Source organism: Trachurus trachurus, assembly GCF_905171665.1.
Source record: "Trachurus trachurus genome assembly, chromosome: 12".
Taxonomy (NCBI): Eukaryota; Metazoa; Chordata; class Actinopteri; order Carangiformes; family Carangidae; genus Trachurus; species Trachurus trachurus.
This window is the reverse complement of record NC_139908.1, coordinates 13,579,329-13,596,003: the sequence shown is the minus strand read 5'-3', so window position 1 is coordinate 13,596,003 and position 16,675 is coordinate 13,579,329. Positions and strand designations below refer to the sequence as shown.

Below are 16,675 nucleotides of genomic sequence, written 5' to 3'. Positions count from 1 at the left end.
CTGGGACTGCAGCCTGGGTCACTGCCCAGATGCTGTTTAATGCCAAGAAGCAACATGACCTTAAGATGGAAATCTCTAAAGATTTGCTTCCACAGAGGCATGGAGTTTCCAGTGAATTCCCTTCAAACCCAAAACAGTTCAAATGCTGGAGGCGATTTGGCCCCAACATGAAATATAATGTTATTGTGCTCGGTTAAATTCAGACAAACATCCTGTATGCATTAGAAAACTGAACCACCTCTTACATCTGGTGTCCTGCAAAATAGATTGCAGTTCAAATATTATAGAAATCTCCATCCTGCTCCGGATGATTCCTTCCTAAAACATACAGTCTGTAACTAGCTGTCAACAGTTTTCTCATTTGCTGACATGATTATTTCAACAGATGTAATGCAATGATCCGCAAGTCACTGTCAGGAGAGCTGTCCCAGAGAGACGAAGCAATGAGCGTCACAGCGCATAATTCTGCAGCAGTGGCAAACAGAAAATAAACAAGGAATGGAAATTGATAGACACAAATGGATCTTTAGTATTCCCCTTAGAGGATCAGGGTTTTTGAGATACAATATAAAAGGAAATGCACCACTGTGTGTGCTGTATCACTCCTAACAAGAATGACCTCTGTGTTGTTGTACATCTGTCATCATCGGCTACTTCCTCCTTTTCTCTCTACCCAATACAACATTGTACATGATGTCAGCAAGCAGTTTAAGTATGCACCGTGTGACTCATATTTACATACCAAGACTGTGTAAACACGCACATTTCCTCTCTTTGACAGATTAGAGATGTACACCATCCTGCAGCTCTGACCTGTGGCTCGCCATGACTCACAAAGCAAACACTCCCAGCTGGTTGTTCTGTTTGTTTGTATCTCTAAAATCTTGTAAACATGTAGGTACAGTAAGACTGTACAGATAATAAAGTGTTCAGAGGTAGGTGCGACAAACTGTGAAGCTGGGTGATTGGGTTTGTGCGTGTCTGTACTTGTGTGTGGGGATGCAGGTGCATGCATCCCCCTGGGACCCTGAACTGCTTTATTGCAGATGTGTTTCCTCTTAATACGGGACAGTGGGAAGTTGTCTGGAAAATCCTGCCCATATGAGGCAATGTTTTCTGGGGAGCCTGAGACTTGGCATTATTTTTTACAGTTTAACAAGTATCCATTATCAGTCATGTGGAAATTCAACATGCATCATGATCTGTCTGTCTGTTGCGAGGTATGGGGTTGAAATTCAGATTGCACACATCCTAATTTTGAGTGTCACTCCCCTGTCTCTAGGCAACCATGAAATCAACTGATGTCAATTAGTCAGCTACATAATGCCGTCGGCTAATACAGACAAAACACTGCTGTCACTCCAAACCAGGACATGCTGTTTATTTATATCCACTGTTGTAGACACATGCAGGCAAAACACAAACTTTTCCTCCATTGTCCTTGTTTATCAGATGTTGAGATGTTGAGTGTAGCTATAAGGCTGATAGGAAGGTCAGAATTGTTGCAGGTATTTGGTTGTACTACAAATTAGAAAGATTACCTCGTGACTCAGCTTGGACAAAAGTTCTTTGCCAAAGTCGTTAATATTGAGTTGTCAATATTTCACAGAATAATTAAAAACTTTGACCTCCACAGTGCTCGAGGAAAAGTCAGCTCCGCCTTTCTTCATTGACTTTTCTGTAGACAATGGCTGATAATAAGTTATAAGTGATTTTGCTGCTATGATGATAATTTGCCATGATGAAAGGCTACAGTAGGTACGCATGCATGCAATGAACACTTACTTTTGTGACCACAGTCTTAAATATTAGGTGTCGGTGAGCAATAGTTTTTCCTCCAAAAGTCTACTCCTCAGCATCCAGTTATTGCCACCTTAATGACTTTGCATTTTCCACTTTACCCACTGTTTTTTTGCTGATTTTTCCTGATCTGCAGAATCCTGACGTGAGGACTCAAAAATAACCTTCGATAGACTTATGAGATTTTCACTGACAGCAATAAAGTTTGTGCAGCAGATAGTTGTTTACATTTTAAGTTGGTGTGTGTGTGTGTGTGTGTGTGTGTGTGCGCGTGTGCACATTCTTAGTATTATGGCCCCTGCTGAACCCTTACAGACTCAGTTTCAGTACAAATGATGGATATCTAAGAACATCAACATTGATTTCTGTCCGTTCTGAAAAAAACCCTGTTTCATCATCCCTCTGTGCAATTGAAAACAGTCAGGCCCCGTTTCATAAATCCTTTTTGCTATCTAACCTGCTTCCCTTTCATGTTTTCATGTCTTTATTCCCTCTTTCTGAATTTAAAATGTGTTTTTGTTTTTTCTGCCTTGTGTTTTTCTTTTGTTATTTTGTGTCTACTCCGTGTATGTTGTTTTCTAGATGTGCCGACACATTCGTTTTTATTTTGTTGGTAACACTTTATAACAAGTACACACTATTAAGCATTAGTTAAGCATTAAATACTGAATTCATCATTTATGTAGTTTATAAACACAGTTAAAAATGCATTACTTATCATTGATAAGCACTAACTGTATTTATAAACTGCATACTAATGAGTATTCATGCGTTATAAATGAAGAATTCAGTATTTATTAATGCTTAACTAATGCTTAATAGTGTGTACTTATTATAAAATGTTACTTTTTTGTTTTTATAAAACTTCACATTATTACAGAATACACTCTGCCTTGTGTGCAGTACAATTCATGCTACATCGAATCTAAACAGTCTTAACATTGCCACCACTTACAGAGGCTTTAAATGCGTCTTTACCCTGCATTAGCGTCACTAACAGTCACAACGCTTTGGCCACCAAACCCTTTGTGCCATTAGACCCCACAACAGCAGCACTCCCATCTTCCACAGGATATTGAGTGACATTGAAAGAGACAGATAGTCCAAGACATAGCTCCACACCAGGGCATGCAAAAGCCCATGCAGCCAGGAAACAAATAAAGTAGCATCATGATTCACCAATGACCAGGGCAGTGAGCGTCAAGAAAAGCCCTGAGGACTTCAGTCAATCTCGGAAGACTTGCACAAAATGGAAAAAATCTATTTATAGCCTGACTTGTGCCCAAAAATGTCAGGTCACAAATGTTTTGCCTGACACCGCCGGAAGCAGAGCCATCGAGGTAGATGGAAATCATCAAATTGTAGCGATAAGAAAAAGAAATAAAAAAAGAATAATAGATTCCTATAATGTTGTAGATTAATCAGAATAAATAATAAAAGAGACGATTCTTCAATCTCATTTATGTAGCAGCATAGGTGGAGGAGAGCAGCAGATGTCAGTGTGTATGGGTGTTTGAATACATTTGCATATTAAAAATGTATGCAATGGTTTATGTGAGGGTGGCTGTATGAGGAGATGAAATGAGAACACATTTTACCTTTCATTCATATACCACCAGTGTTTTGTTGAAAGTATAAAAGATGGTAAAGTAGTCTCAGCAATGTCAATGAGGTCAGTTATTACCCATCAATATCACTGGAAAGAGATATGAAGTTTCCAGCTATGTGTAAAATAGTCAGAACGTATTTCCTGTTTTTCCACTTGGCCTTTATAACTCTGCTGCACAGAAACAACCCAGACTGGAAATGACACTAAGTGGCACAAAGTGTTCTTATCCTAGATATACTCCCATTAACACTCTGCCTTAAACTTTTTTTTTAAGAGGTCTGCTCGGAAGCTGTTTCCAAATTAGGATTTGGAGCAAAACGCGGCATGACTTTCATCTAATATATGAAAGGTTTTTTTTCTTGCAAGATCTGTCTTTTATCAAACATGCATTGCTGGAATCGTGACCAAAAACAAATGAGCCCATTAATCCATTAAAAGATTTGATCTGGACATCAAGTGGGATCAAACACAGATTCAGGACGTCCTGGAGAGTTAGCCCAGGGGTGTTTGTGTCCTTTCCAGTGAAAATCTATTTGATCAAACCCTGCCAACTCTAACTTAACCACTAGTTGTCAAATATTTATTCTCCTGTATTTCCCAGCAGGGGTGTATTGATTTGCGCCCTTTTGGGAGTACCATCTTGCCACTAGTCACGTAATTATTTTGTCAGCATATCAAATTCTGCCTGAAGTGGACACTGGCTATTATCTAATTTCACTAATGCTAGCGTTTTGCTGCCCACAGAGTCGTGCCACTTTACAGTGTGCGGTGTCATGAAAACAGAGTTAAAGTGGTAACTGGATGTACACAAAGATTCAAGAAAGCACCACTATGTACTGTATTAGTGGGGCCACTGTTAATTCTATTCTGCTGGACTCACACACAGACACATAAACGTGCTCAGAAACAACATAAAGGTGCAACGCCTACTGGACGGATCAAGCTCTTTTGTTAGTCATTATCCCCTTTGAAGGTACTCGCCGCTCTCTCATCACACGGACACACATGCGACAGACACTGGTAGCTGTTGTGTTGCCGTCTCATCCCAGAGGGCCAACAGGACAAGGAAAAACTCTTATTTTGCCTGTTATTAATTTTTCACATTCATACTTTCTACTGTAGTCCTCTAATTTTATTCTCTCTACCCATCTTGACCACTTTTCACTATCGAAGGATGAGGAGACACTTTATTTCTCTGACAGAATATGCCTAATTGCCTTATTTCTTTTCCTCCTCCCCTCTTCTTCCTCACCCCCTTCTCTCTCTCTCTCTCTCTCTCTCCCTCTCTCTGTATCTCTCTCCCCCTCTCTATATCTCTATACCTCTCTGCCTTTCTGTGTCTGTAGAAGTGTGACTGCCTGCTCAGCCTGGAAGCCTATTCAGCAGACCAGAAGCGCCGCGTGTGTCAGTGCCTGAAGGACAATATTGACAAGCAGCTCCAGCTTCACAGGAGGGAGCCTCCCGGTCCACATTTTGACCAGGTATGGCACATGGACACACACATCCAAGAGCATTTTCCAATTTCGATTCATTCCTAAACACATGAACACATGGCGGTGCATATATTTGTGCGTATACCCCCAACACAGATGCCCCGTTAACACCGCTCACTCTCAAGCATACACACTCAGTCGGTAACGCATGACACTTTCCTGCAGCTCGCACTGCCACCATTATAATTTGTCACTTAGGTTTTACATTTCTTTAGGGGAACTTTAATCCTGCCTTTTGTCTGCTTGCATTTGAATAGTTTCTCTGGCTTAGTGGAGTGTCAACTCAGTGTAAGTCCTGCTTGCCTCTGTTCAGTTACTGAGAAAGAGTAGAGTGTTTGCTATAGCAAATACTGCACCTCACATCCCATCCAGAGCAGCACACATGCTGACAGCTCTGGGAAATAGTATTTATTAGGGGTTAATCATTTTAAACAAGCAAAACTAAACTGGATTGAATGCTGATCAATGAGGTGTTGGCAGAGGTGACACCTAAGTAGTGTTTACCATCTGTAGGATATGAGGTTTGAAAGCCATCATTGACGTACTTGAATTAATGTCTTGCTAGAGTACTGAGCAGGTGTTGTCTGTTGCTATAGTCTTGTTCAGTAAACTGATCCTTTGGGTATATATATGATGAATACGGGAAATATCTGTCTGTGACTGTAATTACAAACTGAGTGTGTTCACTGTTTGGTACCGAACAGGTAACTTTTTAGAGTGAGGTAGAACGATGAAGTCATGGCTCCGAAAGTCAGAACAGTGAGCTGAAAGACACTAAAATGCACCACAAATCTGAGGGGAGTTCCAAAACTGGGTAAAAATGTCCTCTGTCTGTCACTGTGAATGGCTGAATACACAATCTCTTTTCACCCATCCAATATAAAAATATCAATTAGAGCCTCTGTAAGTCCTTTCTTACAATTCACCTTTGTAGACTTGTTATACATTTAGGAAGTACTCAAGTGGATCAAATCAAACATATTTCAATCAAAACCAGTCATGCCCAGAATGTCACATTTTATGATGCACTGAATTGTTTCTGAGAGAATGAAAATCAAATTGGATCACTGTTGGATTAAGTCATTACACCTCTGCTCTCAATGTAACACAGTGTTGGAGCAGGGTGCTGTTAAGGAGCCACTGATCTTTAAGAGCTCACTGGGCTTCAACCGCCCTGATTAAGATGGTGGCTGCTGGGGGGGGGGGGGGGGGGTTCAGTCATTTCAGCCATTACCTAAGGAATTCTTCTCAAAATCTGTTCTCTTGTCAGGTTTTCTAGTTCCTTTGATGCGCAAAGTTTTGTGAGCAATCAGGCAAAACTTTGGACAAAATAAATAGACACATACGCTTTGAAGAAAGGGTTAATATAATGCTGTAATGTGCCTTTAGCAGATTTATATTTATTTTTTAGCCTTGAACACAGTGTCTATGTCTTGTTTAATTCCTACCTAATGACCCCCCCCCCCCCCCCCCCCCCCCCCAGCTCATTCTCTCCATCAATTTAAAGGTGTCCAGCCCAGTTGGTTTATGTTATGCTGAAAGGTGATTAAAAGGGATAAATAGCCCTGTGTGTAGCTGGCACACCTGTTGTACATTAGAGCTTCATTTCATCAGCACATGAAAGAAGGAAACAGAGAGGGACAAGCCGACAGTCTTTGATGCCTTTCTCTCCCTGCATGGGTGTGTATTTATCTGTGTCCATATATGTGTGTGCCTGTTTTTTACCAGGATGACGCCTGAGTGGAAATGACCCAGAACTTGGCCTGTCTTTGAATAATCTCCAATATTTGAATTACCTTAGCCTAGGTTGATTTTGCTCAACATGCTGTACAACAGATAAATGTCACCTCTGTTTAGAACATCTAAGATAAATGTTTTTACTACTGTGGTTTTTTTTTAATACACAAACTCGATGTGTACACACTCCAGCATGCCACTGAATCTTGGTGGGAATCGCACATACTGCTTTTCCTCCGTGCTCCCTCTCATGATCAACGTCAATTAATCGCACCCAACTGAATGGATGAGAACATTTACAAACATACTGAAGTGTTCAATATGCTCAATAACAAAAACAGCTTGTCAAGCATGCCTAGTCATGGTAGGTCACATTATGTCAATACCATTTACTCAGACTCCATTAACCAAACCAACGTATTGATCGGTATAGACATGGTAAAGAAACTGGTCTGATGTTTTCTTGGCCCACATACGGAAACGTTCAAAGCCAAAATAAATCCTCATGAAGTACCTGATGCTTGTGCGAAAGTTCAAGTAGAGATCAACCTTTCCTGACACACTCAGAAACGAACATAAGAGGGCCTTATATAATGCGACATATTCCCTACTAAAAGGGAATATGCACTGGGGTTTAGTTAAGACAGGGATTTGTAACGAGTCTGTCTGAGTTGATTGGATTGCTCCAAAGTGGGTGTGGCTTAATTAATACAGGGGGAAACTGAGCTGTAGAGGACTTTTGGCATCGTCCCTCACCTGCGTTGTTAGATCAAGTGGCAGAGGATTAGGAGGAAGTGAATAGATTAGAGCACAACAGCAGAGGTTTGGAATGTAAACTAAAGTTTTTCCAAACAGACACTTTCTAATATATCTCCCCGCTAGCTACCGATAGCGTAGTGAGGTTTTGTATGTGATATTTAAGTTTGCACTGCGAGTTGAAGATGAGTCATCGCATTTTATTTTGAAGAGAGGAATGAATATTTAACACACTAAAAACAAACAAAATGTATTTAAATATCAGTAGAGGTCACGCATCCTCCGTTTATCCCGGGTTGGGTTGCGTTGTAGAGATGTCCCTGAGGTCATACAACACATCCTATATAAAACATACAGTGTCATGCTAATATTATTCTATTTTTTGTCATACAGAGGTATAATCATAAAATAATGATTCTATTGATTTCAATCCTAGATGTTTTCTTGTTTATTGACCAATTTAGCCATTTTCCTACAGTTGATTTGACATTATAATGTGGAGTGAACAAATACAAAATACTAACGAGGACACGTATCACTTTCACAACTAAACAGTGTTTTAGATTTGGCAGGCAGTCAGATGAACATGACTGCAGCCACAGAAATTCACACATTGCACATGGTCTACTAGGGTGATGTATCATTACTCCTGTGAAAGCTGATGATACTGTATGCTCACAGTGAGATTATATAGTAAGGATGCATGCAAGTCCCGTACTTTGGCATGAACCCTGTGTACCTTGTTTGAGTGGTTATTAGGACCTTTTACTGCATTACTCTTATTAAATGGAAATCTGAGTGGTGTCCTGAAGGCAGGGAAATACATGCTTAATCATAACATTTTACATCTAGACAAATTAGTTCACTTTTGATTGCATTTCTCCAGAGTACCTTAGAGGCAAATAGTTTGTATTCAGTCAACTCCAAATGTGCTTAATTACTGTAAATGCAAATCAGTACAAGTGATACGGGGAAGGGGAATGCCTTTGCAGTATCCTTTCTATTGCATGGGGGGTTAATGTAATGTATTTTACTTGACACCATGGGAGGTATCCTTTGGGTAATTTCATATTGGCAGATGAAAGGAGGACACTTCTATAGATAGACACATACCGACACATGTGGGTCAGATCCTTCCACTTTGCTCCATGAGACAACATAAAAAAGTTTAAAAGTGATGAAAGTCTGCTGCAATGTCCCATAGATGGATCAAACTATAAACACGTGTATCTGGATTTAAGGCGGCACTATCCACCTGTGGCAGAGTCATTAGTTTGTATGATCTACAGTTCAAAACATCTCAGAGAATTTTCCAGTGATTCAGCGTGGAAGAATGTTTCTTTGATAAAGCTTTAACTCCTCCGAGTGCTGCCTCATTGTTGCTGCTGAGTCGACACTAGAACTTGCTTTCTAAACTGAACCGAGTGCGTCTTTGATGCACGGTGTGTATTCCTGCCAGCGAGTAAGAATTGCAGCAAAGGAGCTTTGTAAAGTTACCCCTTGAATCACGCATTTCCCTTGTGTCAGAAAACTGCGTTTGTCCTCTCATGCACAAAGCCGAGTAAATCCACACTTAGCTGAAGCATGCACTTTCCTCAAGAGTTACGTTCAAGTGTGCAGAGAGAGCAGAATACGCTCCAAAGGCTAAACACCCATACTGTAGAAATCACATCTATTCTATCTTGCTCATGTTACCTTGTTCATTCATGTTTCTAAAGCCAACGGGGCTACCTCCGCCGCAGTGTTGATGTCAGCGGCTGCCCTAGTTCCTCCGATCCCTCAACGCTTTGATTGCTTCCCTTTGGAAAAATCTGGACATGAGCCCTTTTTCACTCGGAGATTCTCTAATCCTCCAGTCTCTGTGAGAGTGCAGCATGATTACAGTTTGCCAGTTTCTGTCTGGAGTGTCATTGAAAGTCAGCAGATGGTAAACAGAGGATTTGGGGCAAATGTGTACGATGGCTAACTTCAACTCGAACAACCGAGGACTGCGTCTTTGTCAGTGCCGCACCGTGACAGAAGTAACAACACAAAGAGTTTGACAAGAAGACAAAGACACTAAAGACCAACTCGCAGCCTCTCAGTGAAGAGGATAAAAACTAATCACTTATATAATTCATAGTTTGATTTGTTTTTTATTCGTGTACACAAACAAACACTCGTGGGCTGGTATCAAAGAGCCATTAAAAGTCTCCAAGCTCCCTCCTTGGAAAGCTTCCGCTACATTCTTGTCAAGGCAGCATTAGCCACTAAGCTGCTGGAAAAATAAATTTGTTCAGCTGCAACACACACATGCCCTCAAATGGGAATTTAAGCAGGACGGGCCATTTTGAAAATGACAGCAGCACTTCATCACACACTGTGTTTGATGAGCAATGTTGGCTCTCCTCTGAGTCAGAAGAGGAAAGCAAACTGTCTGCAGTAAAAGTGGCATACATTTTCTCCACGAGAGCTTGAGCTCACATGAACAGTAGGGGGGGAAAAAAAGAAAAAGATGGCCGCTAATGAACAATGTGTGTCTGTTGAGGTTTGGACTCGGCTTGTTCTGTTCTCTTTCTCTGGCTGTCTCATTTCAAATTTATGAGAATCTGTTTTAGCTGCTGAACTGGTTATAATGCAGCATTCATGTCGGAGGAAGTAGTGACGCAGCGTGACAAAGACCTTCTCTCATTCCTCTCTCTGTCAAACTGTTTATTCATGATGAAATTTAATAATTCTGCGGCCTGTCTCTTATCTAGTATTTGTCTACTGTACCATACCATGTCATTCCACTTCAGCCAAACAAGTAAACACTTGATCAATGATACATGAAGCTCACATCCTCCATTCATCCTCACTCACATCGCACTGCTACAGTAGGACTCGCTGCATTTTAAGCAGTGACACAAAATAACAAAAGGAGAAAAGAGGCTGATTGCTTTACTTCAGTGTGAAATGCATCAGACATCAGAATAATTCTCTCAATTTTGGCTGTAGAATATTTTTAATGGCAACACACACTGACACCACCTTGACAGTGCCAGCTTGTTAGAAAGTGTCACTATCCTACTGTATTGGAGAAAAGAGCAACATCCTGTCTGATGCATCTTGTCTGTTTCTACAGTCTGTATGACACATGCTACGTGTGCTACAGGTGTCGGCCCTAACACCCTGCTGGGGTGTGTTACACTTCAGGCTCTAATGTCTAGCAGCACTAATCTTTACTCAGGTCAAAAGTTCCTTGAGAGGGTTTTTTTCCCCAGCAAGGAGTTAAATTAAGTTATACTTTTAGGGTTTTTTCTTTCTATGTTATGTTAAGCCAAGTTAATTCCCATTAAATCATGTTGTGAAAAAAGAAAAAAAGAAAAAAGACATCTCTTCTATGCAGAAAAAAGGGGCGTGTATACCTGTAAGTATACTTACAGTGCATAAAGAGACAGCTTGGGGGGAACAATCGCTCACTCTTCTTCAAGTCAAGGTTGCCAATTATAATTTACTTGCAAAAACGCATTATGTTTATACTTTAGATCTAAGAAATCTGTTAAATGCATTTCCTTCCTCATAAAACACTCACAAAACCTAACATTTATAAAGTTGTTAGCAGTCGTCTTCTTCTCCACCAATCCTTGGTACCAACATCTTGCTGGTATGTTCCCCTGCTCGTCACTTACCGTGTCTGTCTAGTGTTTGGGTACTTAGCAGGTAGTGTACAATGTGTTTTTTGTTCTTTTTTTTTGCCTGTGAAATGACACTATTAAAGCTGTGAGAGTAAACTGAAACATTAAAGCTGTGGGGCGGATACCGCCAACACTCTATAAAAAGCCCCACAAAGCTGAGGAGAGCTGCAGATACAGGTGATAATTATCACCAGATTTGGGACCCCTCTCACATTATCACATCATTTTCACGTTGCCATTGTCTGACTTGTTTTTATATATATATATATATACGTAGTTCTGTCTGATGTTGTGCATGTAATTTGTAACATAGCACAAGCTACAAGTTCACAGTGAGAAGACAAAGCATGACGAGATGTCTGATGGGGACTAGGGGAGTGTTAGTATCACATGGGCCCAGGCTTTGTCCCTTTGGCAGAGAGAGGAGATTCTCAGATGACAGTAGAGGGAACACATAAGAAGTGATAGTCTGATGACGGGCAGTGTGTTGAGGCAGTGACAGGCATGGCAGCAGGTATTCACGCCTAAGAGTTGATAGGAGACTGCTTCACTGGGTTGCAACAAGAGATGCTGAGTGACACAATGCGGATGTGAGAGGGAAACTAACAAGTAGCAGAAAGAAAGAGTCCAGTAGTGGGAGAGAGTCTGCTAGGAATACAAATATTTAAATCGTAAAAACCAGATACTGGGAAGTTAGTGAGAGCACCACTACTGCCGTCAGTTAAAAAGAAGAGTACTGTTTTATGGTAGTAAATCTGAACTCAAGTGTAATGCGGGCAACATCTGTACTAGCACATGTTCACGTGATTGACATTTCTCTCGCTCTCATTATTTCTCTGCAACACACACGCTTTCCCCTTCATTGTCTCTAATTAGACATGGATGAATTCCATGTGTCTTGTCTTTTCACCTCACACACATGCTACACACACACACCACACACACCACACACACACACACACACACAAGCAACACACTGCATGCTATTTTTGGTGTGTTATCGCTCCAAGTGTGACATTCAGATTTAGAAGTGGTTGAAGCGGAGCAGATATGAGGAACCGTGCTAAGATACTTGATGTACAGTCATACACAGCCGAGTTATGACGAATGGTGTTTTATGTTTCTAAGTGACAGCAGAGTAGTGTGCTGATCAGAGATCATCTGCCCAGGGGCTTAAATGCAGACCAGCGTTTACACCCAGCTGAGCTGTCAGTCACTAAGTGGGTGGTGCCATTTTGCTTCAGCTTCTTCTTTCTCTTTTCTTGAATGTTGTCATTAAGTGGGGTGTCCTGAACAGCTGGATCTCCGCTGAGTGATACAGTGACCTGTGTGGATACAGATGTGATATTCCTCCTATGATGTGGAGGCTGTGCTGTAGTTTGAGCATCCCAACAAGAGAAAACCACATCATCACTGTTCCCTTTCTCTCCACCAGAGACCTCCTCTTCACTCTGGTCATCTGTCCCCTTTCTTTCCTGTCCCACCCTCTCCCTGTCTCTCCATCTCTCCACACACACACACACACACAGACACACACAGACACACACACACACACACACACACACACACACACACACACACACACACACACACACACACACACACACGCACACGCACAGAGCTCAGTGATGTTATTCATTGTGGTCTGTAGCACAGGATTAATTCCCCTGTCTCTCTTTAAACATTAATGATTTCCCTTTGATGGAGTGGTGTTTGGCTTTATTTTAGTTCATCTTTAACTATTCATAACTGTGTTATATAATGGCAATTATGCATCCGCACAGGACCTGGTGTAGATAAGAGCCTCGTGGACTCAGTCCTAAGAAGGTACAGCAGAGCATGAAATCCATTCACATCCAGTTTTAATTATACACATTCTTTACACGGAAAAAAGATGCTTGCTCCACTGAGCATGCACTGGAGCTGGGATAATAGTTTAATTTGCAAATAACAGAGCTCCTTTGACACGAGGACATTTGTGATTACTACAAGTGTTTGATGACAGTAGCGAGACTGAGGACTGGAAAACATTAAGCTACCAATTAACAGGAAGGTGAAGAAAAAGAGCACTGCAAGGAAAGAAAGATGGAAAACAGTGAAATCTGGTTCACCTGAAGTTGATATTCTACTTTTGAAATGTCAATCATTACTTTATAGATCATGTCTCCTGAAGAATAGCTTCAGCCAGAGTTAGTTAGAGAGGCAGAGGCAGCGGTCTGTGCAGTGTAGTTGACAATGTTTAAAATAGCTATTTGAAAAGCCCATTATATATTAGCACATGATATGATTAGATAAGGCCTGATGAATAGCTTACATGGCTCCCTTCAGGTCTGATGCAGACACATGGTCATTGTAACAGACAGGGTTGTTTGTGTGCATGTGCGTGTGTGTGTGTGTGTGTGTGTGTGTGTGTGTGTGTGTGTCTGCATGTGTGTGTGTGTCTTATTAGGTGTGAAAGACATGGCCCTTAACATCCTGCTCTTTGATAGGTTTTGATTCACTGCTTTGATTTGCGACAGAGCAACTTCTAAAAATAGCATGTGGAGGAAGAGAGGGGGAGAAAGAGAGAGGGAGAGAGGGGGAAAATGAAGGACACTGACTGCTTTGGTCTCCTGAGAGTTGGTTGCATTTGATCTTTTCATATCCATCCCTCCCTCTACTTATTTAATACCTCATATTTATCCAGTTCCTCCCTCCACTCTCACACCTTTGTCTCACCCTGATTCCATCTGTCTTTTTTTTTTCATTTCCCTCTCCTTCATCAAATCCCGTTTTAGCCCCCTCTCGCTATCTCTCCCCTCACACTCTTTTTTCGCACACACGTTGGCACGCACGATATTACGGAGCTGGGGGGGAGAAAGCTGGGACTGCAGCAACAACACAGACAAGAAACAGAACAAGGAGGAGAAAAGAAGCACTGACACATCCAGAGAAACGGAGAGGGGGGAAAAAAATCCCTATTAGATTAGCAGCTTGTACCTATTGGCGCTGCACATGTGCTCTGTCAGTGTGTGTATGTGTGGATGAACTGTGCCATTCTTTGCCTTACTCCGGGACACACACCAAAAATAACACACTTTCTGCACTCGTACAAGCAAGCGAGCGAGCACACTACGCGTCCAGATGCCTGTGTCTAAGGTAATGTATGTAATCTGTCTCTATTGTTGTAATGAAGGTCAAACTGAGAGCTCTTCCTGCAGAGTTTATAGTGGAGATTACTATCATTGCGCTTGTTTGTTTGCTTTCTATATTCATATCTAAATGTGTAAGTGTTGTGGGGATTTGCTTTTGTTCAGGCTCTGTTTGTGTAAGTTGCACTATTTGCGTGCTGCAGTCACAGCTATGCTGTAAATGTTGCTCCAGGTGAAGGCACAACTATTTCCGTGTTACTCACATCTACATAACAAGAGATTTCAAACAAAATCACATTCTGCTTTTACTGCATTGTTTGAGATTGATGGTAGAGGTTTTGGTTTCAGTTTTTTGTTCAGCTTTCTGATTTACATATTCAAAATTTAAAATGTTTATGCAGGACTTTTTTAAAATGTTTATTTTGTTTGTTTTTCTGAATTGATACTACTTTGAGACTACAAGCAGACACTCAGACAGCAGCACTGGGAAAATCTCAGCTCTGGTGTGATTCAGTTAGTTGGGACTCATGTGGTTTCAGTGGCAGGGAACTGAAGCACTTAAATGTCTTTTAGCACCTTGTCTTTTATTTGTGCATTAGGACTAATGCCTTTTAGAAGCTGTTACACAGTTAATGTTCAGGCAGTATAGAGTGCTGCAGCAGTGAGTCCTAAAACCTGGCGATGAGTTAGCGATTTTGCATTTCTGGTTAATCCCTCAACTCAAAGTGAACAGGTTTTTTAACAGTTTTTTTTTTGGTCAAATGTTTGAAAAGAGCTGGTACACGCGACTCAAGACGTTTCCATGTTTTATTTTATTACATAAAATCTGTCAGAGACCATAGTGCAGTATTTAGGCCTGTTGTCTGCTTTGATAATCTAAAAGCCAATTTAAAAATCCCATTGGCTTTCCTCAAGGGAACCCGAATGACTCTTAACTTCCTGGTTGTCCAACAATTAGTCGTCTCTCCAGCACTTTTGCAACTGAAGCAACCATTTTGAGTTCATGTTTGCTTTTACTCGCGCATAATCTGTTATCTGCTGTGTACGAAACCATGTCAGACGTTTGCGTCTTGAAAGATATTGTCACTGATGGAGAGTTGTTGACCTGAACAACTGTGCAGAGAGACAGCAGGTGTGTTTGTCTTCTTCCTTTCAATGTCAAATGTTGCTTGTCACGCTGAGACACAAAAACCTCTTGAGATAACAGTGAGAGAACAAGGGGGAAGGTAGAAAGTGTGTGTGAATGAGTGAGAGAGGCAGACAGAGAGTACGAAGTGGTTTAATTAGACACTCAGGTACAGCAGGTACTTTTGTTTATCTAGAAAGACACTGATTATAGACCTTTTCTTAGATTTTCTGTTTTCTTGACGCTTACTGTATGTCACATGTATCTATCCCTTTTATTGTTTAAAATCATGGTTGTTTTGATATTGTTACATTATCAACTAGGAACTCTGTGTCTAGAATTAACTGTCTAAAACCTGGAGGTGTTCAACACTGACACTGAATTGAATTTGTGGTATTTGGTATTTTCTTTTAGAGCATTGCTTTTGTCAGGTACCTGATAAAAAAAAGAAATCTCCAACCACCAAAATCAAGGCGTTGCATTGACTTGTATTAGGAAAAAAAGAGAAACATACACAGCTCTATGTTTGTTTATTATGTTTGCTTAAGTGACAGAGCTAAGAAATTAGCAGCTCCAGCGCTAATTCTGCCTGTCTTAATGTCTTATAGGACGTTTCCTGATTGGTTGTTCACAACTTAATAACCTCTGCAATTGTTATTGCTTGTCAAGAATAACATTCAAATCCCATGAAACTGAAGGCAGAAAGTACCAGCAGCCTGGTAGGGTTCATGAAGTCCTCCCTGGACCCGGCATTGTTTGAATAGAAATGGTACATTGATGTCATCCAAGTCAAGGATATTGTGGCAGGCTATGACTCAGAGCAATTATAGAGTGCAAACATATCTATATATAGCCATACAATACATATCTACAGTGACCTAGACAATAACAATAAAAAAAATGATGAAACTGTCGCTGCCAGTCACAGCTGAGCGCTATGATATTTATTAAGGTTTATCAATGTGCATTAAGTTAGATTGTTACATCCTCTTGTGTATAGCGCATGTGGAGAAAGGCATTTTCTTGGCACAGACCTACCGATCGTAAAGGTTTGGTCTAATGTGAGCATTTATATTTCAGATTATTACAAATATTGATGTGATAATAATGTTCGCTTCAAAGCCACACCATATGATATTTAAAGAAAAGATTGGCATTGACAGTTTTTACAATACGGCACAGTTCCGGTCTCATATATACTGTTAACCTATACAGCTGCACTGTGTGTGCGTGGTGCGTTTTAACTGCACACGTTGATGTGTGTTTACAATGGATATGTGTCCATTGTGTGCTTTGTGTGTCCTGTGGGACCTGGCTGTACTGTAGTAGTGCCTTAATGTCTTCACAAAGAAATAAAAGGGCGGAGG

At 40.9% G+C, this 16,675-nt stretch overlaps 1 protein-coding gene across 2 annotated transcripts in view; it reads left to right on the top strand.

Annotated features, from left to right (window-relative positions):
• rgs3a (regulator of G protein signaling 3a) overlaps window positions 1-16,675 on the top strand; it is a 136,590-nt gene that overhangs the window by 70,685 nt on the left and 49,230 nt on the right. For both annotated transcript variants that reach the window (XM_083983405.1, XM_083983406.1), the window contains one exon: window positions 4,756-4,890. In XM_083983405.1, the coding sequence (XP_083839531.1) occupies window positions 4,756-4,890 (135 nt within the window). The remainder of the gene's footprint in view (window positions 1-4,755; window positions 4,891-16,675) is intronic.